Below are 25578 nucleotides of genomic sequence, written 5' to 3'. Positions count from 1 at the left end.
CGTTAAACAAGGAAGGCAGGAGACTTTACTTTTTTGCTGCAGATGGCTGCACCAATGTAAGAAATGCAAAAAATGTCAACATCTGTTACGAATCATCGGTGTTCAGAATGATATAAACCACACCTTCCAGATCCTCTTACCCACAGATTGATGCACCATCTCTATAACAGCCTTCATTCACAAAGACATTATATACTGTAACGGTCTGTCTTCTGTTTACCCACATGTGCAGACATATATATTTACTCCATGTTTTTCTCTGAGTATTTCTCTAAAATGTTCCCGTGCCCTTGCTCCATGCACTTCTTTCCATTCTGTTCTTACCCTGCTCGTTCTAACAGGTTGATCCATGGCGCTTCTCTTGGCATCCGTTATTCCGGATCTTTTCTAGCTAGCCTGACAAGTTATGAGTGATGATGATTCTCCTGCCAGGAAACCAGGAGACCTAAACCTGTCCCATTCTGCAAGACTGATGGATGCTTGAACCAGGACTAGTTATCAAGAGACAGCCCGAGTTTTACATTTGAATGTGATTTTTAGTCAGACCAGTGTATTTACTTCCTGTATTTAGGTTATGGATAAAAAAATATAAGATATGCTAAATGCTGCACATTACAGGAGACATGATGACAATAATTAAGCATCCATCAATTTGAGTACATTACATTACATGAGTTTTTCAAAGTTTGTAATGTAATTGTTGCTTGTAAATACATTTAAAGCAATCTAATCATGTCTTTATACATTTATCAACACATTTAAGAAATGTCTACAAAATACAGTAGATGTGTCTAACACACACATGTGCGTGTCCATATCCACACAAATTTTCACACATTTTTAAAAAATCCAGTGAAGAAAAACAGCAAACAATATTTAGCCTCTAATTTTCCTTCATACAAGTTCACCAATATTTTTTTTATTTCCATTGTAGTAAAGTGCAGATGAGCCAAATTTATATGTATCTTACACTATGTCTCTTTGCATGCCCTTAGTTCATTTTTCTGAAACATCTGCCTTTCCTGATTGGCCACTCAGCTCAAACAAAGGGTTTGAACAGCAGATGTATGTAACTCTTGTGCTTGAGAGGACTATGTTAAAGATACTCCTTCTGTTTGACATCATGGAGAGCCAAGTCTGAAGCCTGAGCTTTTGGTTCACAGGAATGACTTCAAACACTGACTAAGCTTTTGAAACTTTGGCCATGTTTGATATAAGAATCCATCACTGCGCACTCTGTTTATATGAAAGAAAGTCACAAAATCAGAAAGAAAAACCCCTAGAAAATGCACAACATTTGTTACAGAATATGTTTTATGTGTGCATGCTTGTGCTTTACACTGGTGTGTGTGTGTATAGTGTATATGGGCACATGCATGTTCCCGGGAATGTAAACACATTTTAAGACTTCCTGTCCGGGGATGAAACTGAAGAGAGCTTTAGAGAGTGAGGGAGGAAGGTATTAAGCCCGAGCCGCTGAATGAAGAGAGAGACTAAAAATGATGGAAAAAGAAGGAGAAATAGGAAAAGAGAAAAATAAGAAAACACTGACACAGGTGAGATTTACAAACACAGATGGAGAGGCCAATAGACAGGAGGGTGTTTGAAAAATTTGGAGATATTCAGAATGGGCAAGTACATCTCGTTCACAGATTTACGCACAAAACAGAAATGGAATTCTACCTGATGATGAACTGCTTAACGCAGAAAGACGACTTCCAGAAACGGGGATGAAGATACAAAGTTGCAAAGGTCACTGAAAGCTGAAGTATCCTTGGACAACGATGAAGGAATTTTGGATTAGGATTTAAAGACACCCCAGTTTCATCATAGTTGACTTCAGAGTTACTCATTTGACTGATCTCCTTTTTCTCAGCAGGTATGTCATATAAAATTTCTATTTTATTAAAAAATTGAAAACTTAATGAAGTGTTTCACCAAGTTAGATTTTTGTGAACTGTTTCTTAATCAGGGTGTGCTGAAACACCAACGGCAAGCTTTTAGTCCAATCGCGAGTACATATGTCTCTAAAATCAGAGTTGTCTTGAAGGGTTTAAGTAAAACTAGGAAAAAACATAATATATCACTGTCACACTCCATAATTTTGCCTTATTTGTTTTCTTGAATGCTGTCTTTTAGATGATCAGTAGCACACACACACACACAAACACACACACATAAAGCCAGACTCCCACGCTGCTAGGATTTATTTGCACAGTGTTATTTTGGATCTTCCTCTGAGCCCTCTCTTTTCCTCCCAGTATCATTTTACAGTTATTGCATCATGACTGTCTTTGATTTCGGAAGAAGAGGAGCAACAATAAAATGGAAACAGCGATGCATTAGATTACATCTGGGTTGCCAAATGTTGCGGTATTACAGTACAGTTACACTAGGCAGTATTTAGAGTTTATAGCAGATAGAGAGTGCGAGCCCTACTGTAAATTTTATTTTAAATTAATAGCATTTTAATTTTCCTATCATAAATCTTTACTTGATGGCCCATGATGGCAATAGAAGAACAAACATGAGCTCGTCGTGCTGTTAGGGTTGCCTAAGGATTCCAATCATGTTATAGCTGTATCACATGTATTAACTCTTACATGCTTTATTTGACATTTGACATCAGTAAAAATATCCTAAATGTCATTCGTTTAGCCTGAAAAGTGATGACTTGAGAGGGTCAGTCAATTTATACGATTGCAGGTGCTACTAGATTTTGTACATTGAGGCTGTTTCAGGTTAATTTTGAGCCGCGTCTGTTGAGATGCATTCTAGATCCACTCGTGTGAGTCAAATCACAGAAAATTGTGGATTTAGGGAATCTTGAAACTATGTGTGTATTTTCTATGGGATAGTGGTGACAGAGTTCGAGGGTGACCTTGACACTGTGTTCCCACCACAGCTGCCCAGGTTCCCACAGAGGTAGGCACTTGCTGGTCTGGAAATAGTAAAAACAAACAAACATAGAAGTGATCATATGTATGATGCACATAAAGAACAGAGGTCAGATGGTGCCTTGATACAGACACAAGATGTGCAAGAGCGAGAAGCAACAATGTAACTAAATAATCTAAAAATGAAGACAGTAGAATCCCTGTATTCTGAACTTCTGAGATTAAATTAGGTGACAGCTAAATTAGATTAAAATAGAACTCAGAAGAGGAATAGGGAGTGGGTAGATCAGTGCTAGGTGATATCTTATTGCTGTTTTGGATACACAGACTAGTTTGCAGTTATACAATAAGCAGTAGATATGATGTTTAATGGTTATAATGTATAATAAATCCCAACAGTTCCAGCATGATCTCGCCATTTTTACTTTCAATAAAATATATTTAAACAATTATAGCTGCAATGTTTTTATTATTTAGATTAAACAGGGCATGATGTTGTGTGATAGTAGAGGTTTTTTTTACAAAACCCAAAAATATACACTTTCTCATGCTCTGTGAAATATTATTTAATTTAATATTGTCTCATAGGCTATTTATAAAGTTTAAAGCATTTCATTTGGATCCTGTGAAGACACGGTTTATGAACAGTGTGTAAGGGCAAACTAAATGCAACTGGCTGTAGTTACGGGTGTCACAGGAAAATGTCTGACTACATTTCTAAGAGTGAAATCTAAGTGGAAAAACTTTAACAAACTGAAAAGAAAAATTCTCAAAGAATGTTTGGGAACAGTTTTTAAGTAACTCTTAAATGCACAAGTTATTAGAAATAAAGAAGAAATGACAACAGGGCTAACTTTTTTGCCATTCTGCTGAAACTTACACATAGTTCATGGGTTGCTTAGGATGAATAACATTCATATTTGTGCATATATCATAAAAGAGAGAGAAAGAAGCAAGTGCCTAAATAAAAACTTTCCTCAGAGTGCTCCACTATAACGCTTGTAAGCACTGTTAATAATGATGAACTAGGTCAAATAAGCTGACTAATATCAGAGGGTGTCACTGTGAAAACACTCATTTATTTCCTTCAGTGCTCTTAATGTTGTGTGGCTAGACTGCTCCGGTTCATGTAGATGAATCACATTATTCATGCCTCACCCTCAGTTGAGCATGTTATTCCCATTAGCATGAATAGACTACATTTTTCATCAGCCGGATGATTATTTTGCTAAGAGATTTGTTGTAAGCAAGGAGCACAAAACACAAACTCCGGGCATCACATACACTGGGCTTCTTAAACCTTCCCAGTGTGGCACTCACAGGAGCAATTAAACTGCATTTGTCATGGAAGACAAAGGATGCAGGAGTGAAATCCAGCTCATTTATGCGAAACATCACGCGACTTTGGCCTTTTTTAGTGCTTTAAATGCCAGTAGATTCTCCATGAGATTGATTCTGTAACCTTTTTCTTCTCCTTCACAGTCTTCATCTCAACACGCTACTGCTGTCCTGTTGGCTTTAGGTGTAAAATCCTCAGATCACTTTTAGTAAAAGTCACTTAAAGTAAAATAATTAAAGTAAATAAACATACACACACCAGCTCAAACAGGGGCTAATTAATGTAGCCATGAAATGACTCTCTTACTATAGATCTAAGCTTTTGTGAGCTATTTAAATGGAAAAGAAAACAAATGATCTATCTCTTTTTTATTATGATTAAATGAAAAGGTCCCTGGATGTCCAGAGTAATGACATGTTGTTTCTGTACTTTGTGAGAGGGTTATATCTTGGCCAATAAGAGCAAAAGTATTTATTTTTTATTTGTAATAATAGCTGGAATGAGAATTAATCCTAGCCCCTCAGGGAGTATTGCTGTAGTGATAAATAAATATAGTTACATTATAAATATATGGGTTCAACAAGCCAGATATTGGTTTAAAATAGCCATGCCAGTGTATCTGTGACAACAGCAACAGCCAGTATGAGGTCAGAGACAGAGAGAGTGAGCATCAGAGAAAAGGAGGACAGTGTGTGTCCCTATGTTTCTCTGTAGATGCTGAAGTCAAACATAGAAAAGAGGAAGTAACATAGTACAGCAAGGCAGGCCTTTAGAGATGATGTAACTGTAAAACTGCAGTTTTCTGTTTAAACATGAAAACTAATGCAACTAATGCGTGGATCTGTCAGTAAATGTGGTGTATATATCTCTCTATAAAACTTGTATTATTCTCTCTGACAGTTTCCACTTTATCATCCGTGTCATCCTCACAATCCTCATCAGCATCATTAAGGCGGCTTATCACCTCATCGCACATCATCATGATGATGAACATTAATGGTACAGAGTCCTGGCTTTTCATCAACACTTCCTTTAATACACCTCAAATATCGGGTCCAGCAAACACAAGTGGTATGGAAAGATATCTTCAAAGACTGGCACATTTAGATGAGGGGCTCTACAATGACTTCTATGGCCTTTGGATTGCACTGGTGGTCATAAACTCCCTTATTTTCCTGGTAAAGTGTTTTGACGAAGGCTTTTTAATGTTGCACATAATTTCTATGTTGAAATTTAGTACCTCTTACTAATTTTCCTCGCATCTATCTTTTAACTCTTTTGGTTTTTCAGGTGGGCATGGTGCTCAACATAGTTGCACTTTATGTTTTCTGTTTCCGCACCAAGCAAAAGACCACCTCAGTCATCTACACCATCAACCTGGCCGTGAGTGACCTCTTGGTGAATCTCTCTCTACCGACTCGCATCCTGCTCTACTACAGTGGAGGAGCTTGTATCACCTGCTCATATCTGCACATCTTCAGCTACTTTGTCAACATGTACTGCAGTATCCTGTTTCTAACCTGCATATGCGTCGACCGGTACCTTGCCATTGTGCAGGTGAGTGTCGTCTGTAGCTTGGTTACACAGTCGTGCTTTTGAAAATGCTAGACACTTACAAGGCTGCACATTCTGCTCTGTCTTTGTAGGCTGAAGCCTCTCGTCGCTGGAGGAACTCCAGTGTGGCCAAATGTGTTTGCATTTCTGTATGGCTGTTTGCCATTGTGGTTACCTACTCCTTTCTTTCCACCGCTTTTCAGCACACAGGCTGCTGTCTCTCAAAGCTCCTCTTTCTCACCATCACTGAGTTCTTTCTACCACTTGTCATCATTGTGGTCTTCACTTTGCGCATTATGTGGGCCTTAACAGACCGTCGTCTGATGCAACAGAGCAGGTAGGTAGAACTAATATTACACTGACAGATGGCGGGAAAGAAAACTAAAGTTGTTTTTCTTGTATTGAAGAAAATAAAGTGCATCCACAAAATATTCAGAGGAAATCACACACTGGCTCTGAATACTTATATACATGTTATGTTTTTGTTTTTTGTTTTAAATTTGCAAGAATTTCAAGCAAACCTTTTTCACATTGTCATTATGGGGCATTGTGTGCAGAATCTCGAGTGAAATGTAAATAAATTGATTTTGGAATAAGGTTGTAACATGACAAAATGTGGAACAAGTGAAGCGCTCTGAATACTTTTAGGATGCACTGCATTAACTGTTTACATGGATTCTCTCCAGTTATTCCAGCTTCACCGTACAGTCCTAAGATGTGCAGGGGGTTTGTTAAATGTTGATTCTGAACTGAAATTGGGTTTGAATGTGAGCCTCTTTGTTCCATGTGTGTATGTGAGCCGTCTGTCTGTCTTTGACTCACTGACACATAGGATAGTTTATATCCCATAAAAATATGCAGATAATGGTATCTTTAACTTTATTTTCTCAGGGATAGGAGAAGGAAAGCTGTCCAGCTGTTGACAACTGTGCTGATCATCTTCACAGTCTGTTTCACACCCTTTCATGTTAGACAGGTGAGCAACAAGTATTTGAACAAGTAAAAGGCCAAGTAGTATTAATGATTGTATTCTCCCTTATGAAACTGTGGATGCTTTCAACTTTATCCTCTAAAAGGATTACAAATGAACAAATGTGAGGCAGAAAACCAGCCTTTGCTTGAACTGCTCATAAATTATGTCCATGCTTGGGTGAACCTTGACCCTGCATTGTGGGTCACCGGTAGGTTCAGGACAATTTTGATTAGACAATATTACCAGGTGATAAAGCAACAAAAGAAAAATCTCTCTATATATATAACATAAATATATAGACAAAAATACATGTACAATATTTCAAACCAATATTGACATGTATTAAAAAGACAGAAAGTTTATGTATACACACACATACAGTATACACACAGTACACAGTCCTCCATTTTCAGCAGCTCAAATATAATTGGACAACTTCCTGATAAATAATTTTATGGTCAGATGAAGCCTGTTTCCTCACTAACACTCTCCAGGAGGTTCATGTATCATTGTCAGAGTCTGCAATCAATGTAAACACAAAGGGTTTACAGCAAGGTGCAAATCCACTGGTTAAACTTAAGGACAGGAAGGGCAGATTAGACTTTGTCAGAAACCATCTAAAAGAGCCTGAACAGTGCAGGAAAAGATTATTTGGACAGATGACACAAAGATTAACTTGTACCTGAATTGTGGGAAGAGAAAAGTATGGAGAAGCAAAGAAAAAGCTCATGATCCAAAGCATACCACGTTATACGTCAAACATGGTTGGAGCCAGTGATATCGCATGGGCATGTATGGCTGCCAGTATAACAGGGTCATTAGTATTTATTGATGATGCAACTGCTAACAGAAGCAGCACCAAACACTTCATGGTGACAAAAAGCTTACTGCAGAAGCAACCAGAGCGTTTCCCAAGACAAAGAAATCGGACAATGTTCAATGCCCAAGTCAGTCAACCCAGTAGAGCAGGCTTTTCAGTTACCAAAGACAAAACTGAATTCAGAAAGATCCACAAACAGACAGCTACTGAAGATGACTGCAGTAAAGTCCTGGCAGAGGAGAAAACTGAGCATTTGGATATAAATGGCTTCTAGATTTCAGGCAGTCATTGACTGCAAAGTTAACATAAAATACTAAACTAAAATACAATAGAATGTTATTTTAAAAAAGCTGAATACAAAAGTAGGGAAAATAGTAAGGATCTCAAAGTTATAATTTTAATAAAATACAACAAAGATAAAAACAGTAAACAGTGAAACACAATAAACATATTAATGAAATGAACGTTTTTGTTTGACTTAATGAGAAAAATGTATTTGCTTTTATGGGAACATTTGGCATTCCCTGTTTGTGCTGCAGGTGGTGGTATACTTCTACCCTGACATGCCTCACCATGTGATAGTGTACCATCTAACTGTCACCCTCAGCAGTTTGAATAGCTGTATGGATCCTGTTGTCTACTGTTTTGTTACAAATAATTTCCAGGTAAGACTGAAGCACTTTTCCTATTCTCTTCCTCCACGTTCTTTAACTTAACTTGACATTTTTCTTCTTTTCTCCACATCCACCTGTCCCTTCAGGTGTGATATGCCCATCATCATTTTTTTACTCATTGATTCTCCAAATAATTTACTTCTCCTGCTGTCTCCAGGCCACTATGAGACATCTTTTCCGCCGCGCAGAGCCCAAGCAGACCAGTGGTGACATTGTCAGTATGCAGCACAGCTCTAAAGCCTCAGCAGGGACGGACAACGCCATGACTAATAATGTTATATTGATGACCAAGATTCTCAGATCACTGCAGAGCAGCAACACAGGAAAGGACCGCACACTGTAAAATATTTTACAAAGGGTGCATAAAACTATAAGTTATAGGGATGGCACAGTTAAAGTTCTGAGTTCTGCAACTTGCTGACCAGCAGAACTCAACACAGACACTCAGTGCTGCCATTGTTTTTTTCAATGATGAGCGCCAACACAATAACATGCAGATATTCACATGTATATGATATTCACACCAAGAAACATTGCCATCACTCTGGACTGACTTTTCATTTGTCAATGTCTATAGACACTTGGTCAATTTAGCCAACTGCCCTCTGGATATTATTAGAAACTACACAAGAAAATGTCTCAATAAAATGGTAAATATTCCAGTGTTGTCTGTTTTCCTTTTATTTCTGCCATTCAATTTGGCAGAAATAAGATGCATATTCATCAGTGGCGCGGTGTCACTCTTACAGAAAGGTGAGACTCTTTAACAAGACGAACTGGACCAGATTAAAACAGTGTGCTCGCAGCCTCTTGCTGGACTCTTCCTGGCTGAAAAATTGTAAAATGTTATTCTTTCTATAGTTTTCATTTAAATACACTGCTAAACAAAATGTGTTTGGCCTCTGACATTTTTCCCTCCTTATCTTTTCTGGCTGTTTTTTTTTTCATCAGTTTTGCATGTGACTAGACTCAGTGTCATTGCTGGTAGCATACGACAATACCTGGACCCTACAGAGGTTGCACGGGTAGTCCAATCCTCCAGGATGCCAGAAGGTTTGCTGTGTCTTCCAGCAGAGACTCAAGAGCATGGAGTAGATTCTAGGAGACAGACAGTTACATTAGAAGAGCTGGAAAGTGTTTTAAAAAGTATTTAACCCATCAGCAGAACTGGTATCTGCTCCTTTGTGCAAAAAGCAGATATCAGGAAGAAGACTGCCAGAGCCCTACAAAATGACCACTAGCAGGCGTCCAGTATGAATGTCTCTGACCAATCATTCACAGACAAACTTAATGAGGGTAGCTTTACTCAGTGGGCCCTGTGCTTACTGTCAGGACATTGGAGCCTAATTGATGTTTACTGTATAATATCAAAATTTGCCACTGCGGCCCTGAACTTTTCGTGCAGGGTCACCTTGAGGATTAACCCTGAGGCATGAAAGGTTCTCGAAAAGCCATGGAGAACGTTATACTGGCTTTAACATTGTTCAGCATGACTGGTTTGGGGATGGGTCAGGGATGAAAAGGCTTATGGAGGGATGCACAGACCTCTACAGGCTAGGTTACCCACCCTGACTGATATTTGGTATCAAAATGAAATCTTACGCTCACCTGACTTAAATTCAATGGAACGCCTCTGGGATATTATGTCCATCCAAGTTGTCCTGTCCTGTCGAGTAGCTCAGTGATGCCTTCGTCCAGATCTGGGAGGAGATCCTCCAAGGCACCATAAGTTTCCTCATCCTTGTTAGGCATGCATGCAAACAGGCCATACATAAAGCCATACAACATACTGAGTAACATTTGAAATTGTTGCAATGAAATTTCTGAAAAACGGACTAGGCTGCTATATCATTTTTTCAATTTGGTTTTCAGGGCGTCTTTAAATTCAGTTCTCTGTTGGTTGATCGTTTTCATTTCTGTCAAACAATGTGGGATCCTTTCTTTCCTAACACATTACCCAGTCCACATCAGTACAGGCAAACTTTTGAGCAGTGTCGTTACCATTTATAGAACTATTAGTTTAGCAAATGAAGCAATAAAACACTTAGAAAATACCTGACTGCCCATTAAACTGTATCAATGGAAAACTGTACATTAGGTGTGTCAAAAGTAAAAGTACTCATCCTGCACCAAAAAAATTCCCCATCAGTGATATATGGATCAGTATTGCTGCTCCTGATATTTAAGGTGGAGCTCATTTTAAACACTTGTTCTCTTGACTGTTCACTTTATAGGTTGACAAAGTGGATCATCTGCCTCCATCTCACCCTATATCTAACATCCTCTTCTGTCTGCATTTCCTCCTTCACTACATCCACGAAACTCTTCTGATGTCTTCCTCTTTTCCTCCTGCTGGCAGCTCCATTTTCAGCATTGTTTGTCCAGTATATCCATCATTTCTGCCCGCCATGTGTCCAAATCATCTCAGCCTTGCCTCTCTAACTTTGTCCCCAAACAGCTCAACTTGTGCTGTTCCTCTGATACATACTAATTTCTAATCCCATGCAATCTTTAACCAGCTCAGAAACTGAGATGTGAATTTAAAAAGTATATTAAATACGTTTTCTCTTCTTGTCTTTCTTTAATAGTGAGGGCATTTTCCTCCTCAATCCCCAAACAAGTAATATAATCAAAACATATTAGAGAATAATAACTACTGATGTACACCAGGGAGCAGCATTGCCTATTCTTTGAAAAAACCAATGGAGAACGAGCCCGAAGGAAACTTCAGCGCATTGGAAACCGCTTGGACGAATGATTCTGTGAATGTAAGCACAGGGTTGTTTGTTTGTTTATGTATTTATTTATTTTTTACAACAGAGTATAATATTATGCGATTTTTAAATAGCCTGAAGAACTGATGGCTTCTAATTAATCAATCTTCAGAGCCTGTTTTTGAAGCTCTAGATCGCAATAAATGTATATTGGAGCAGGGAGGAAATTAACCGAATTAATGGTCAAGTTAGTCAAAGTCAATGATTTAGGAACAACATATAGGAACATATATAGAGCTATAGGACCAAGTTCTAGGAAGAGTCGAAAGCGTGCTAGCTAATAAACAAAAGAGTAAATGAATTAATGAATTATGAATAAATAAATAAATATCCTCCATTATGACTTTGTGAATTGTCTTTTTTTTCCAGTTCTTGAGGTCCATTATTGTTGACATATTTTCATTTCTTTATGTTATCAATCCATGCAATTTTCCATGCAGTTGGTTCCACTTATATCATGCTAGCTAGTTGCCCTTTCACCGTCGTCCATAGGTGAGGCGTTCGCTGACGTCACGAAGGTTTTCTGATGGCCACGCCCCGCTGTGTTAATGTGGAAACCATTGAAATTGGTGAGTGTAGTAAACCCTATGGTCACCCAGTTAGCTTGCAAAGGTTTTGCAAACCTAAAGAAGTGAGAGGGTTTTTTTTCTTATTATTATTTTTTTTTTTTGTGCTAACACGTCATAGAAGTTTTCCACAACACGGAACTGGCTGAGCTTTACCACAGCGCTGTAAAATCTCAGGTACGTTACACGTTCCTGTCTGTCGTGAAAGTGGGTTTCTCCGCTATTAACTCGCTAACGTAAGCTGCTTAATATCAGCCAAGCCTAGCTTGCTAAGGTAACTTTTTGCGTCAGTCAAAGTCAGGTTAACGGTAATGCGCCTGAATTCTGGTGTTTTTCCTCTCAGTCCAGACGAGAATACACTTTTATCGCTGTGCGCCTTATTCGCATAAAACGGCAAATAATTTTTAATATATTAATTTATTATTTATAGACTGGCAGGTAGTTCAGGTGAGGCAAAACATGTCATAACTGGTCCAACGAGCCCCTCGGACCTTCACGTGTACACACAGTCCTGTGAGAATTCAGCTCACACACCTCGATGAAGTTTAAAAAAAAGTTACCTTTCTACATTAATTTGTTCGGATTACTAACTAAACACAAAAACACTTTGATCTGTCTCTTTGTGAAAATGACAGAAAACTGCACAAAGCTCTCATTAAACATCAACTTATACATGATCTAAGCTTTTTTTTCATATTGCTCAACTCAGAAGAGCCAGGCAGAAAATGAATAAGTAAAGAATAGAAGAATGGTCTTTGCCATGCTCTCTTGTAAGGTATGTGTCAATAGGATCTGCTTGCTTTCTGCTCCACTTACGCAACAGCAATAGTGGTGTAATAATGGTTTATTTTTTAATGTGGCTCTTGTCTATGAGTCTGATTTTGCTATTATGACTTCAAGGTTCTAGATAGTGGCGATGTCACTGGATTTAACAGAGCAATCTTGGGTTAATTCAGTCTAATTTTTTTGATCGTTTGGCCCTTTATTTGAGTCTATGATGCTTATACTTATTGTAAATTATTTGTTATGTCTTACGGCTTAATTTATACAAACCCATTATGGGGTAAACCTCTCAAACCCTAGACTAAGGGAATCAGGTGTCTCTGTTCGAACTCTTAGGCCTTTTGTTGGCAGTGTCTGGTTCCACTTATTCCCCTTGAAAAGAGAGTTGTAAGATAAGAAAATTAAATCCTAAGGGCACTGATCTCTTCCAGGATGATGATAGATATGAGAGTGCTAGGAGTCTATGACCTTCACTGTCACCAGATCTGAACCAAACTGGATACCTGTGCATTGGTATGGGTTGATCTGATTGACCACTCTCTCCATCAACATCATCTTATCATTAAGGGAGGTATTATCTCTTTGAGTAGTGGCTCTGGGAGTTATACAATTAATATAATGTATTGTATTCTAATTTTTGCTACATAACTTTTGTTTTGTCCACTTCCTGCTGTGACAAAACAAATTTCCCACGTGTGGGACTAATAAAGGTTATCTTATCTTATAAGGAGGGAATAAAGCAATTCTGGGGGAAGATGTTGCTACAGCACCCTTCTAGGACAGTGGTGTATTTTGTTTTGTTTTTTCATTCACACTAGAATTTACTTGCAGAAATAACAGTTCATTAAAAAATCTACTTAATAATAATAAGACTTCTGTATCAGCATTTGGAGACTGAACAGATTTTCTGGAAAATGCACTAACAGGTTTCCCTGTTTAAATCAAGGCAAAGCTACATCCTGTGTTGTCATAGCTTTAGCTTTTTGCACAGCTGGTATCTGTTTTTCTTGTTTGTTTTGTTTTTGCAGGTTAATTTGTAACATTATTAGTAGGAGTTTACTGAGAAATCTCAAGATATTTTAACCCGGACTTGCCTGACTAGCACTAACTTTCTTAGTTGGACTTGCCCAAACTTCATGCACACAGCCACTTCTATTCAGGAGTTCACTGCAGGTCACCACCACAAACATCTGCTGGAGACCATAAAACACTTATCACCCCACCTCGCCTCTCTTACACTCTTCCCTACCCATCACCATTAAATACTTTTGGAGATGTGCTAAAACTGTGATTGTTCTCGCCTCTGTGTTTCTTTTGCTTTGACCTTAGTAGTGACTTGTTAGTCTTCTGAAATAGCTTTACCTTCTCATGAGCTATAAAAAATCAAGGTGAAAACTATGCCTATTACACTTTTTGACAGTGATAAGATGGTAAGATTGTGCTTGCATTTATAGGAAAAACTGTGGCACAAAGACATATATACTGATCTATAACAGCCACAACAAATGGTTCCCCTGAAGTCAAACCAGACTGAAATGGAGATGGCAGCTGAGGGTGGAGATGCTTCTCGTCTTCCAGAGATCAGAAGACCCAAAGAAGAAGAAGCATATGACAGTGAGAGTGAGACAGACATGGACGAGGAAGGCAGAGGAGTACGAATCCCTCTGCATCGCTGGGTAATGCACGGGACAGTGATGTTTGGACGTGAGTTTTGCTATGCCATGGAAACCGCTCTGGTAACACCAGTTCTGCTGCAAATAGGTAGGAGACACAACACAGTTTTTTCCTTATCCACTAGTTAGTTATCTTAGTGACACATTTGTGGCAGCATTCTCCTAATCACTGTCAAAAAACTTGAAGATTGGTTGCAGTGTAGCAGCGATTATGCTGTGTTTGGTTCACTATCTATATAACAATAGCTGGATTTGATTTGCAGTGAAGCTAACCACTGTTATCCAAACCAGATGCACATCAGTCTGTGGTTGTGGTAGTAGTCAGGTAACAGTGGTGACTTTGTGGAATTTGATTGTTGTCACAATTCATTGGTTTCAGGGCTGCTCTTCTGTATCATGTAGCCCGTGTCTCTACTCAAGCGGGGAGCTTTGTGGTTTGATGTCAAGTTAGCAACCATAACAGACCTGGAACAAAAGCATTTTTTACTGGTTAGGTATGAGAAGAATGTTTAACACAGCACATTTCACTCTTCTGCTCCATTAACAACATGATAAGACTGACTGATTCTAATTAACGTGTCTGATTGGGTAGTTATTTTTTCATATGCCAATAAAGTTTATTGCTAAACCTGTTGAATGTAAATGATCTACCAAGTAATATTGGTTATAGATGACAACGGATTATTGACATAGGATTTTTTTTAAAGTTATTGAACTGAATCAGCCTCACTTATTTTTTGGAATGGATACGTTTTAAGCTAATTACATTAGAAAAGGAGAAATCTTTATGCTTTTTCTTTGCTTTTTAAAGCTTCAGGACTTGCAAACGATTGTGTTAAGACTGAAAGACACTGCTGAGCTGGTGAAACATCAGGATTTGTTTTGTCTTACCACTCATACTCTTGCTTACTTTGCCATAGCCAACACATTTAAAACAAACATTCAGCAAGTGCAGTGCAGTTCATTTTATGCTGGGACAGGTTGTAATTTTGAACTTACCTTTGATTATTGCCAAATAAATGCATCCATAGCTTGTTGAAATCCCAGGGTTCTTGACTGAACATGTGTTTAGAAAACTGTTTGACATTGCCTTTAAGCACAGTAAATGTGTTTTATTAACTTGTTGCAGATACACAACTTTGTTCATGTTTCTTTGTTCACAGTGCACAAGGTATGTTTGTAACCTAAAACTCAAGTGAAGTATAGACACGATTTTTCTTGTCTCATGGGTTTATCATGCTTTTACTTACCGTATGTGTATTCTTTAGCTCAGACAAACATTTAGAGTTTTCTTCCCCATGTACTTGTATTGGACACACAGAGACACACTCATGTATAACTACTTCATTAGTGAAAAGTGTAAAAAGCATCTCTGAGCTTTGCTGCATAAGTCTGTTGAAGAAGAAATAAGCAGTAATGGAAAAGACAGATGGAGAGAGAGATATTTTTCATGCTGTGAGAAAGTTATATTCGCTTTTGTTGACTTAAGGGAGAAGGAAGGCAGGAACAGAGCATAATGTTCCCTTGAGAATTATCCAGCTCAGTCAGCCTGCTGACATAATTCATCAGATTTTAAACCTAAAAGTCCACTTCTTTTAGAGTTGATGTACACTAAAAATGGAAATGCCTCTCCGGTTTGGAAATGGGTAAAAACAACTGAAGAGTAGTGTTTTGAGATTTGCAGACATGCTGTAACATAGTTTTGTCTTCGACATGCACAACTACAGGTTTCACCACTTTCCTGTTTGTAGCATATTTTTGACTGTGTTGATGTAACTGGCCGCCATATTACCAAAAATGCTTCTGCTAAGTTAAAAACCACTGATAATGGAAAAGCACTAGTGGTTCTTCAGCTGTGGAATGCAAGTCATGTGATATTATTAAAACATGGGAAAACTTGCCCTTTGTGTATTGAAATCATAATGAAAACGTTCTGTGCCTGTTCCTGCATCTAAATTTGGCTTAACTTTGACTTAACTTATTCAAAACAGAGCCTGGTAGATAAGTAACTTATTACAAAACAATCATCAGCTTTTTGTCAGCATTTTTATTTTATTTTAGTGAAAGCTAAAAACTGGTTTGCAAACGAGTCAAAATACAAATATCTAATGCAAAAGAGTCAAAATACAAATATCTAATGCAAAAGAGTCAAAATACAAATATCTAATGCAAAAGAGTCAAATTACAAATATCTAATGCCAAAGCCTGATAGATCTCAATATTTAAAAGAATAGACAATGGACAAATACTGCCTTGCATCAAAATAAAAATAACAGATAAAGGTATTAAATTCTGCAGAGTATGTTTTATTCCCACCACCGCCTAAATAAAATGACAAATATGAGACATTTACTTACATTTGGTTGTAATACATTAAGTGTTAAGTTTTGTGGCCTGTCAGAAAACAAAAACACTTGCTCTTAGATCAGATCAGATCAGATTGCTGTTTTGCAATTTGTCTTTAAAGCTCTCTGTGGCTTTGCTCCAGGTTACATTTCAGATCTCCTTAGCCTGCACCTAACCACTCCAACTCTGCGTCCTCCAGTCAAATACTTATGTGGGTCCCATGCTCCCATTTAAAATCTAAAGGTGACAGGGCTTTCTCTGTTGCTGCTCCAAGACTCTGCAAGTCTTCCCTCTTTTATATAGTTCTCCTTCTCATTGGAAATCTTCAACTCAACTTGAAGACCTACCTATTTTCACAGGCTTTTAGATCACTTGGAAACACACAGTCTATTCCGTCTCATTTATTTTGTTTTTTTATGTTATTTGATGATGTATGCGTGTGTATGTATATATATGTATGTATATATATATATATATATATATATATATATATATATATATATATATATATATATATATATATATATATATATATATATATATATATATATATATATACATACATACACACACTTCACTATGCTGTGGTTGTTTTTTAATTCTTATATTAGCTTTAGTGTAATTGAAAATACTTGAATGAATCAATTGTGTTTATTTTCCAGGTCTTCCTGAAAAGTATTACAGTTTAACCTGGTTTCTCAGTCCTATCCTGGGTCTCCTCTTCACACCTCTGATTGGCACAGCCAGTGACCGCTGTAGCCTGCGATGGGGCAGGAGAAGACCGTTCATTCTGGGTCTTTGTGTAGGTGTACTGCTGGGAGTGGCACTGTTTTTAAATGGTTCATTAATAGGTGAGTGCAAGGCTTCAAGGGAGATAATCTGCTAACAAATCATAAAAAATGCAGTTCAGCAAATCCGGTCTGTGTATATTTTGTGGTATTCTCTTCAGGCCTTTCCGTCGGCGACACTCCCAATAAGCATACTATCGGCATCGTTCTTACTGTGCTGGGCGTGGTGGTGCTGGACTTCTGCGCTGATGCCTCAGAGGGACCAATCAGAGCTTATCTGCTGGATGTTGCAGACACAGATGAGCAAGATATTGCGCTGAACATTCATGCATTCTCTGCTGGTAAGTCTATGTAGATTTTTGGAGGTTTCGTTCTCAACATTCACAAGACTGTGAACCAGGAATTCATTCAGCGGGGATCAGACTGTCAACATTCTTAGATATCTGGACACCAACACACAGTTCACCACGCATACTACAGCTACTTCGTCCTCTTTCCCAGAATGAAATTTAAGTTGAAGGCTCACCTCTTTGACACAGTGGAGGAAAGACATGGACCGTGTAATTTGAATGTTCACATGGATGCAGAAAGCGAATGTTCTGAATATTATCAAATCTGAATACATGCATAATGTTAGGATTACAGTTGCACAACCCTCCATACATATTTACAAATAATAATGCTACACTAATCCCCTTATACCTGTCTCTTTAGGGCTTGGTGGAGCAATAGGATACATGCTTGGAGGTCTAGACTGGACTGGCACAGCTCTGGGCCAAGCATTTCAATCACAGGAGCAGGTTCTCTTCATGTTTGCAGCCATCGTCTTTATTATCTCTGTCACACTGCACATGTTCAGTATCCCTGAGCAGCCCTTCAGTCCATCAAACCAGGTTAAAGACACAGAAAATGGGGATTCTACTGGCCAGGTATCTTTGAAGCCAGCTGGCCGCACACTGGATGTAATTACAGAAGAGGATGCTTCTGCTCGAGCTCGATCCAGAGACGACCCTGAATCAGATCCTAAGGAAGTGGAAATTGACTTTCTTGCTGTGGAGCCAGTAAGGAGTAAAAGTGATTCAGTCTTAGCCATGCCAGATGCTACAATTGAGTTAGATGCAGACCTTGACCCAGACACACAAAATTTCTTGCCAGAGACACACTTTCAACCTGAAATGCAAGAAGAGCTTGAAGATGTTTTCAAACTATCAGATTCCAGTGCTGAAGCCCCACCTTCTTTCGGACCACAACCCCCTCCTGATGGGATGGCCGACATGACGCCTATAAGTTCAGTTTTATCTGAACTTAAAGATTCAGCAAATGGTCATCCGTCCTTCCAGCAGACCAACTGGGGCTCAGAGGATTCCCAGTTGAAACTGGTAAAATGGCTGCTGTGATCAAATATGGTTTTTGTTTGTTTTTTAGCTTATGGTAACTTTGAGACAAACAGTGTTCCTTCAGTAATTTGTACCACACTGCCTCTCTCTTCTGTCCTAGCAGGCCAAACCTGCCAATGGTTCTGAGTTCCCCAGTGTTATGAAAACCCATGGCACCAAGCCGGGAAACCATACATCCAGTACACGGCCAGGCAGACCCACCTACTACAGACAAGTATGGTTTAATTTATTGTTTAATCTTTAATTGACAACATAGGTTATTTTGCAGATGTATAAAAACTGATTTTGGTGGGTTTTTTCTCTTCAGCCCTCATTTACCTTTTCATATTATGGTCGAGTTGGAGCACAACGGCATCGAATGCGACACACAGGACATTTCACCCCTCGGCCAATCACCACGTCCCAAAGTTTGAATGATTTAAGCATCATCCAGCGGCATACAGACAGACGACGGTTGCAGCTTTCAGCCAGCAGTGTGTCATCTGAGGGCTCAAGCAGTGAGGGAGGAACAGACAAGGGTGGGAGTGTACGGCTGCTGTGGTTGTCCATGTTGAAGGTGAATTTCTTCTTCATTCTCCTACTACAGCACTGGATTATGTCAACAGAGATGATTGATGTTCCAGTAATAAATACTGCCTGTATTACTTTCACTCTAGATGCCCAGTCAGCTCTGGAGATTATGTGTGTGTCACCTGCTCACATGGTTCTCCATTATAGCTGAAGCTGTGTTTTATACAGATTTCATGGGGCAGGTTATTTTCCAAGGAGACCCCAAGGTATACACACAAGCACACACATACAGATACCTTCCAAATCCCATCTGTATTGTTGTTGAAGCACTACCTGACATCATTTGGTATTTTGTATTCCTTGGAAACCACACAGTAGTGCAGTGGACTTAGCACATTTTACAATTTATGAGTATGAGGCACTAAAATGTCAGTGGAAGTCAAATCGTCAGTGTTTCTACTTTTTTTCTTTTTTCTTTAAGGCACCAGCCAATTCCACAGAGCTACAAAATTATCACAAAGGAGTACAGATGGGCTGCTGGGGACTGGTGGTTTATGCTGCTACTGCTGCTGTCTGCTCTGGTAAAACTCAAACAGCTTCATTTTTTTATAGAACTATTCAGCTAACTACTCAGTGAATGACAGTTTTTCTCCACCCAGCCATCCTTCAGAAGTATCTGGATCATTTTGATCTCAGCATTAGGGTCATCTACATTCTTGGGACTCTGGGATTCTCAGTAGGTGAGCTGACTTATTAGAATAGTTGAAATATGAGTATAAATGTTGTTACCCTCTGTAAAGTTACTTACGGATTGGATTCCCTCTCATCTTAGGTACTGCAGTCATGGCAATCATCCCTAATGTTTATGTTGCGATGGTGATGATCAGTACCATGGGCATCATCTCCATGAGTATCTCCTACTGTCCCTATGCATTACTTGGCCAGTACCATGAAATAAAAGAGGTATGATCACACTTATGTTCCTGGTGCATACTAAAACCATTATGGTCAAGTCTGAGGTTGTTTGACCAAATGTGCTGTAATTCAGTTCAATTCAGTTTTATTTATATAGTGTCAAATCACAAAAATTAAAAACAATCCTTATATTTAAAATTATGTTAATATCCCCAATTACTTTTGAAAATGATTGATGTGTCTATAAATGGCTCCAGTTTTTATAGTTTCTAAACAGTTAATGCAATAATTCAATTAAACCACTTTAATTAATTACTATTTGTTTTGAGCCTCTTCCCCATTTATTCAATTAGAAACATCGGTCGTTTCAGTATAGTTACAGTCTTTCCTGTCATGCTTCTTTTCTCAGTACATTAACCACAGCCCAGAAAACACTCGAAGAGGTTTTGGGATTGATTGCGCTATTTTAACCTGCCAGGTAAGTACTGTACCAAATTAAGCTGACCCTGATGCATAAATTCAGGTTACACTGAGCAAAATGAGAAACGTTCAAAAGTGAAACGGCATGTTTAGGTTTTTGTAAATAGTCTGGTTACAGTATTTCCTCTTTCAGGTTTACATCAGCCAGATTTTGGTTGCATCAGCACTTGGATCTGTGGTAGAGGCAGTTGGCAGTGTGCGTGTCATTCCCATTGTGGCCTCTGGAGGTTCTTTCCTTGGCTTTCTTGCAGCTTGTTTCCTTCTCATTTATCCTGATTTGGAGCCCAGCAGCTCAGAGCAGGACGAGGATTCGGTGGGTTTTCCTGGAGTAGAAGACCAGAATGCAGAAAATACCAGTGAGCAGACACAGGCTCTGCTGAAACTCACAAACACAGATACAGAAACGGAGAGTTTGAATAAGATGGAAAACCACTCTTCTACCTGAGCATGACCATACAAAGACTTGCTTAGGATTATGCTCATCAAGCAGAAATCACAGGATGTGAGGTTTTTACCAAATGCATCTACCTGATTTACAGATTTTACATTCTGGACCTTTCTGAAGGAAAGATCAGAAAAAGAAAAAAAAGACATGGCGGAAAGTTAGGTCCATATTAAGATATCAAGGTGGAGCTGAGCTGGAACAATTATTTGCTTTGTGTACTAACAGAAATAAGTATTTCAGTTTTGATATGTTTCATTTGTCGTACTACCTCAGCTCTAATGCAAATAAATTTCCAGCTGCTTAGATTTAAAGAAGCCATTAGAATACCAAAAGACAAATGACAGCTATCTGTTGTGACTGTTGAAAGTAAATTAGATGGTACTACTGAAACAAACTTTATTGAAAAATGGATTTAAGAAGCACACAGGGCACTTTCTGTCTCTCTTCTGAATGCTGATGCTGCAGAGTAAAGTAATGTCTGACACTTTACATCATAGAAGCTGTTCTATAACTGCTTAATAGACAATCACGATGCTGTAAAAATTATGTGTATTCCTGCATTACCTGCAGGCTAAATACAGATGCAGAAAACATTTTCCAATTTCTTGCTGAAGTGCCTTGAGATATTGATGTTGCTGGCTTTAATGCAATGGGATTCTGTCATTTAGACATAGGTCACTTTAGCTCACTCAGTATTTTGTCATGTGTGCATAAGGTTTGTTGCATTTGTGAAAACTGTTGTTGTCAGTATTGTCTCTGGCAGATAATTGGAATTCTCTTTGGGCATCTGAGAGGTTCCATAATGCATAATGTGTGTCTGTTGTTGACCACACAGAGACTTTCAGAGTTGTGGAGACTTTTTTGTGTTTACTTGAACGAAAGCATTTTTTTTAGTCGCACCATTGAGATTTTATCCTCAGTTTTTCAATTCTGCAAACAAAATCTAGGCTGTTTTGAACTTGAGTAAGTTCATGAAAATCAGGTTCTGTGGCAGAGTTAAAAATGTGAAGGAAAGCAGACAAGTGATCATTGCTGAAAGAGGTTGTTTATCTTTATTTGTTAAATGTCAGGACTGAGAATGTTTGTAAAAAACATCTCTTTATGTGTGGAAGGCTATCCTCTTTGAAGAATAAAAGAATAAAAATCCAGCAGTCACACTGACTTCAAGTGAAAGTGTAACAAAGTGAGTCAGCGCTCTTACCCTGATGAAGTTAGCTATTTTAGCCGAAACATCAACAGCATAGTTAATTTTTAGCAGTGACTTACACAACACCTTCTGGTGTATTTAATAGTGCAAAAAATGCCAATTTCAGTTCTAGGTTCATTTCTCTCACTTTATACTGTATCTGATTCAAAAGTCAGATGTTTTTTCCTTTCAGATTTGGACAGCCATCGCTTTTAACACCTGCCAGTTTGTCCCAATTTAGCCCCCAGCTTATCAATTCATGCAGTTACCTCCGTGAACAAGTAACTCCCTGTCACAGTCCCTTTCATAGAGTGCATTTCTGCCAGCTCCTTTGTAATCTCACACTCTTTTGTTATCCCACGTACAAAGATGAGAAACTGGGCTGTGTTGCGGACCTAACAGCGCTCATCCCGAACTGAAGTGAAAAGTTAAAATTGTCTGGCTAAAGCCTCACATTTTTCACAGTGTCCTTGATCTGTCTTGTTACTATTTGCATATTTTCAAATACTTCTTTTATCTCAGGGCTAATTAGCCAGGCAGAGTCCACCAAATACTCTTTGATAAACTCCTCATCTGAGAACATCCTACTAGTGATGGGTAGACGAGGCCTCGTGAAGCGTTTCAGCACATTCCCCAAACTGTATCGATACTATGTCGACACAGTGTTGTTGTTTTGCTCCATACTGACACCTGCTGGACCTTAAATATCATTGCAGGCAACTTACTTGAGACTCACAACAGACACTGATTCAATGACCTACTCATACTTGTATACTCTGTAAGGTATTGTACTTTCCATGGAATCATTTTATATCTTTTACATTTCAAATATTGTAGGCATCTTTAAAATATATTGTGAATGACATTAAGTGAAAATTAAAATGAAAGTATTGTGAATGTAATATTACCCATTTAAATGTAATTGACTCAGCGTTTATTATAAATTTCTATTCAGAAAAATACGTTTATCCAATGTTTTTCCATTCAGTCTATTGCGTTTTTTTGACACCATTTCCCCAGCTTTGGAAAACACACGCTCACGGGGCACAGATGAAACTGGGGTACACAAAAACTGTAAAGCCAGGTGGAAAAGGTTCGGATAAGACGTCTTCCTATTCCCCCAGTACGTTAAAGGATCCTCTGATCTTGGAATGTTTCTCTCTGCCAAGTAGCTGGACCTCAGTGATGGAGTCCGCTGTTGCATTGTTGGTTTGTCTGCCAACTTCTTCATCGAGCTGCAGGTTTTCTGAAATAATAAAAAATGCATGGCCATTTTCGTTTTTGTCATCTACCCCAAATTAGTACACATTAGCATCAAAATAAATGTAAGAATAAGCTGATAATACTGAACTTGTCTGGAACAGGTGACTGCTCTGATGAAGGTCCAGGCTGTGGCTCAGATGCTGTGCGGGACTGCAGCACACTCCATTTTCAGGCGACTGACTGCCTCACTACACTTGGAGGAACTACGAAATCCGAGTGTTTTAAATCTGGGGTCTAAAAGGGTTGATAGGGTCAACACACTTAATGACTCCAGGTTAGAAGCAGTGTCTGTGACATGACGCCTAAGTTGGTCATGGAGATGGGTGGCTGTTTGTGTGCGTAGATGTAAAGAGTTCCGGTCAAGTGCACAATAAAGCATTTTCATCATCGGGATGATCTTTGATCCTGAAACTCTCCTCAGACAACTCCACTGTGGCCTGATGGAAAGGGGTCAGCACAAGAAGTGCTTCCCTTATGATGTTACACTCATCAGCCGTAAGTGGAGTTAAATCTGTTGAAGAGAAGCAACAGATACCCAGACTGGTTCTTTCTCATCATGTAGCCGTGACAGCATCTGATATGTGCTGTTCCAATGTGTTGGTACCTCGTTGATAAGTTTCAAGATGGGCCGTCCCATCTGCTGCTGCACTTTGGCAAGCTTTTCTTTGGCTGTAGTGCTGGATCTGAAGAATGATACGATTTGTCTAGATTTGTCTCTTATGGATGAAAGTTCAGGGATTTGATCACATGATTTCTTGACTAATAAATTTATTTTGTGTGCAATGCAAACTGAATGTCGACTTTGGAGAGTTCTTGTTGCTGCAATCATGTTTGGTGCTGTCGGTCAGTGGACACCTTACCTTATTTGTGATGGCCCAGTCATCCATCATGCCTGTTTTGAATTGGGCCAAATTGTCTGCAGTGTGACTTTGTGGAAAGTGTTTCACACCCAACACAGATGTACACAACTGCATATTCTCATTAATGTAGTGACAGGTAAGAGCCAAGTAAGCCTCCATGTTCAAAGAGGTCCACATGTCAGCTGTTATACTCACTGCCACAGCTTGCTTTACTTCCATTTTCACTCGTTCGAGTTTCTCCGCATGTTTTTTGGCTATCAATTCCTTGATGGTCTGAAGATGAAACAAAATTAAATCAGTATGCAGTACTTAACATCAGCTACCTGATGAGACGTTGTCTATACAAACCTTTCTGGTTGGCAAAACGTATGATGGATCACCTGAACCAGCCCCCTGAACCCCTCACTCTCCACAATACTAAGGGGTTGGCAGGCCTTTATAATAAAATTCAGGACTGCCTGGCCCAGAACAGTCTTCCTAGATGCTTGATTTCAAAATAATAAAACATATTAATTAATAAAAAAAATTATGATAAAGCTGCTCAATGTCTATATAAGCCTACCTGTGTTTGTCTCTTCCTTTTCATGTTTGGCTCTGTAATGCCTAAACATTGAGGAGGTGCTTTTGTTTGTGTAAGAAAGCTCCGCAGAACAGATGCGACATTTAACCTGCATAAAATGAAAAACATAATTTACACTGCAGGTCACACTGTTGTTTTTCCTATTCTGATAGATTACACTGAAACAAAGACAGACAAACAGTTAAAATATCGAAATGATCCCACACAGCAGAAACGTTTCTTTTTCTTTCCTTTCGGGCTCCATTTTGTTATATAGAGATATGTATTTTATTTTATTTTTTATCTTTGCGAGAGTAATTTATTTTCTTTTTTTGGGGGGGACCTCATTCCGTTGACAGATGCGGACAGGATGCTGAAAAAAGGAAACTTACTATTTATCGAAAATCATAAATTTTCCGTGAAAAGTCAGACACGTAGATATCTCCTGAGCGGTTAATCCACTCAGATAGGGCTCTTTGTAATGGGTGTAACCTTTTACATTGAATTCATGTAATTAAAAAATCACCACAGTAAGTCCCAAGATTGTATTTGTGTTTAATATGAGCGTTTTGTAAATATAATACATTAGAATAAACACGTGTTTCGTTAATTGTTAAAGATTGTTCCAGTCATTCATACAGAGCCCAGTTACGCTTTATGCACTCTTTAAACCTAACGTGTGTTGAAGTCCATAAAAGCTTTTTGCGCTTCCTCAAATATTCAGTGCGCATGTTTGAACCGCTACAATAGCGAAACGGGAAACAGACCGCGTTAAA

At 38.6% G+C, this 25578-nt stretch overlaps 2 protein-coding genes across 4 annotated transcripts; both read left to right on the top strand.

Annotated features, from left to right (window-relative positions):
• Positions 1-1327: 1327 nt before the first annotated feature.
• Positions 1328-8917, top strand: LOC101487791 (G-protein coupled receptor 20). 2 transcript variants are annotated; one of them, XM_076889595.1, is made up of 8 exons: positions 1328-1556; positions 1708-1879; positions 5137-5414; positions 5527-5793; positions 5883-6127; positions 6682-6766; positions 8123-8248; positions 8415-8917. In XM_076889595.1, the coding sequence occupies exons 3-8, from the start codon at positions 5217-5219 to the stop codon at positions 8598-8600; spliced, it is 1107 nt and encodes a 368-aa protein (XP_076745710.1). In that variant the 5' UTR covers positions 1328-1556; positions 1708-1879; positions 5137-5216; the 3' UTR covers positions 8601-8917. The 2 variants fall into 2 exon arrangements, with proteins under 2 accessions (XP_076745710.1, XP_076745709.1); XM_076889594.1 differs by having other exon boundaries at positions 1653-1879.
• Positions 8918-11615: 2698 nt separating this feature from the next.
• Positions 11616-24119, top strand: LOC101488062 (solute carrier family 45 member 4). 2 transcript variants are annotated; one of them, XM_004541404.5, is made up of 13 exons: positions 11616-11774; positions 13835-14141; positions 17062-17250; positions 17349-17528; positions 17902-18566; positions 18688-18798; positions 18892-19140; positions 19241-19360; positions 19576-19675; positions 19754-19834; positions 19927-20057; positions 20419-20487; positions 20623-24119. In XM_004541404.5, exons 2-13 carry the CDS (start codon positions 13886-13888, stop codon positions 20932-20934), a joined length of 2463 nt encoding a protein of 820 aa, XP_004541461.3. In that variant the 5' UTR covers positions 11616-11774; positions 13835-13885; the 3' UTR covers positions 20935-24119. The 2 variants fall into 2 exon arrangements, with proteins under 2 accessions (XP_004541461.3, XP_023010289.3); XM_023154521.3 differs by having other exon boundaries at positions 18685-18798.
• Positions 24120-25578: the final 1459 nt, after the last annotated feature.

This window comes from Maylandia zebra, linkage group LG11, assembly GCF_041146795.1.
Source record: "Maylandia zebra isolate NMK-2024a linkage group LG11, Mzebra_GT3a, whole genome shotgun sequence".
NCBI classification, from domain to species: domain Eukaryota; kingdom Metazoa; phylum Chordata; class Actinopteri; order Cichliformes; family Cichlidae; genus Maylandia; species Maylandia zebra.
The sequence above is the reverse complement of the archived record's forward strand: the minus strand, read 5'-3'. Positions and strand labels throughout refer to the sequence as shown.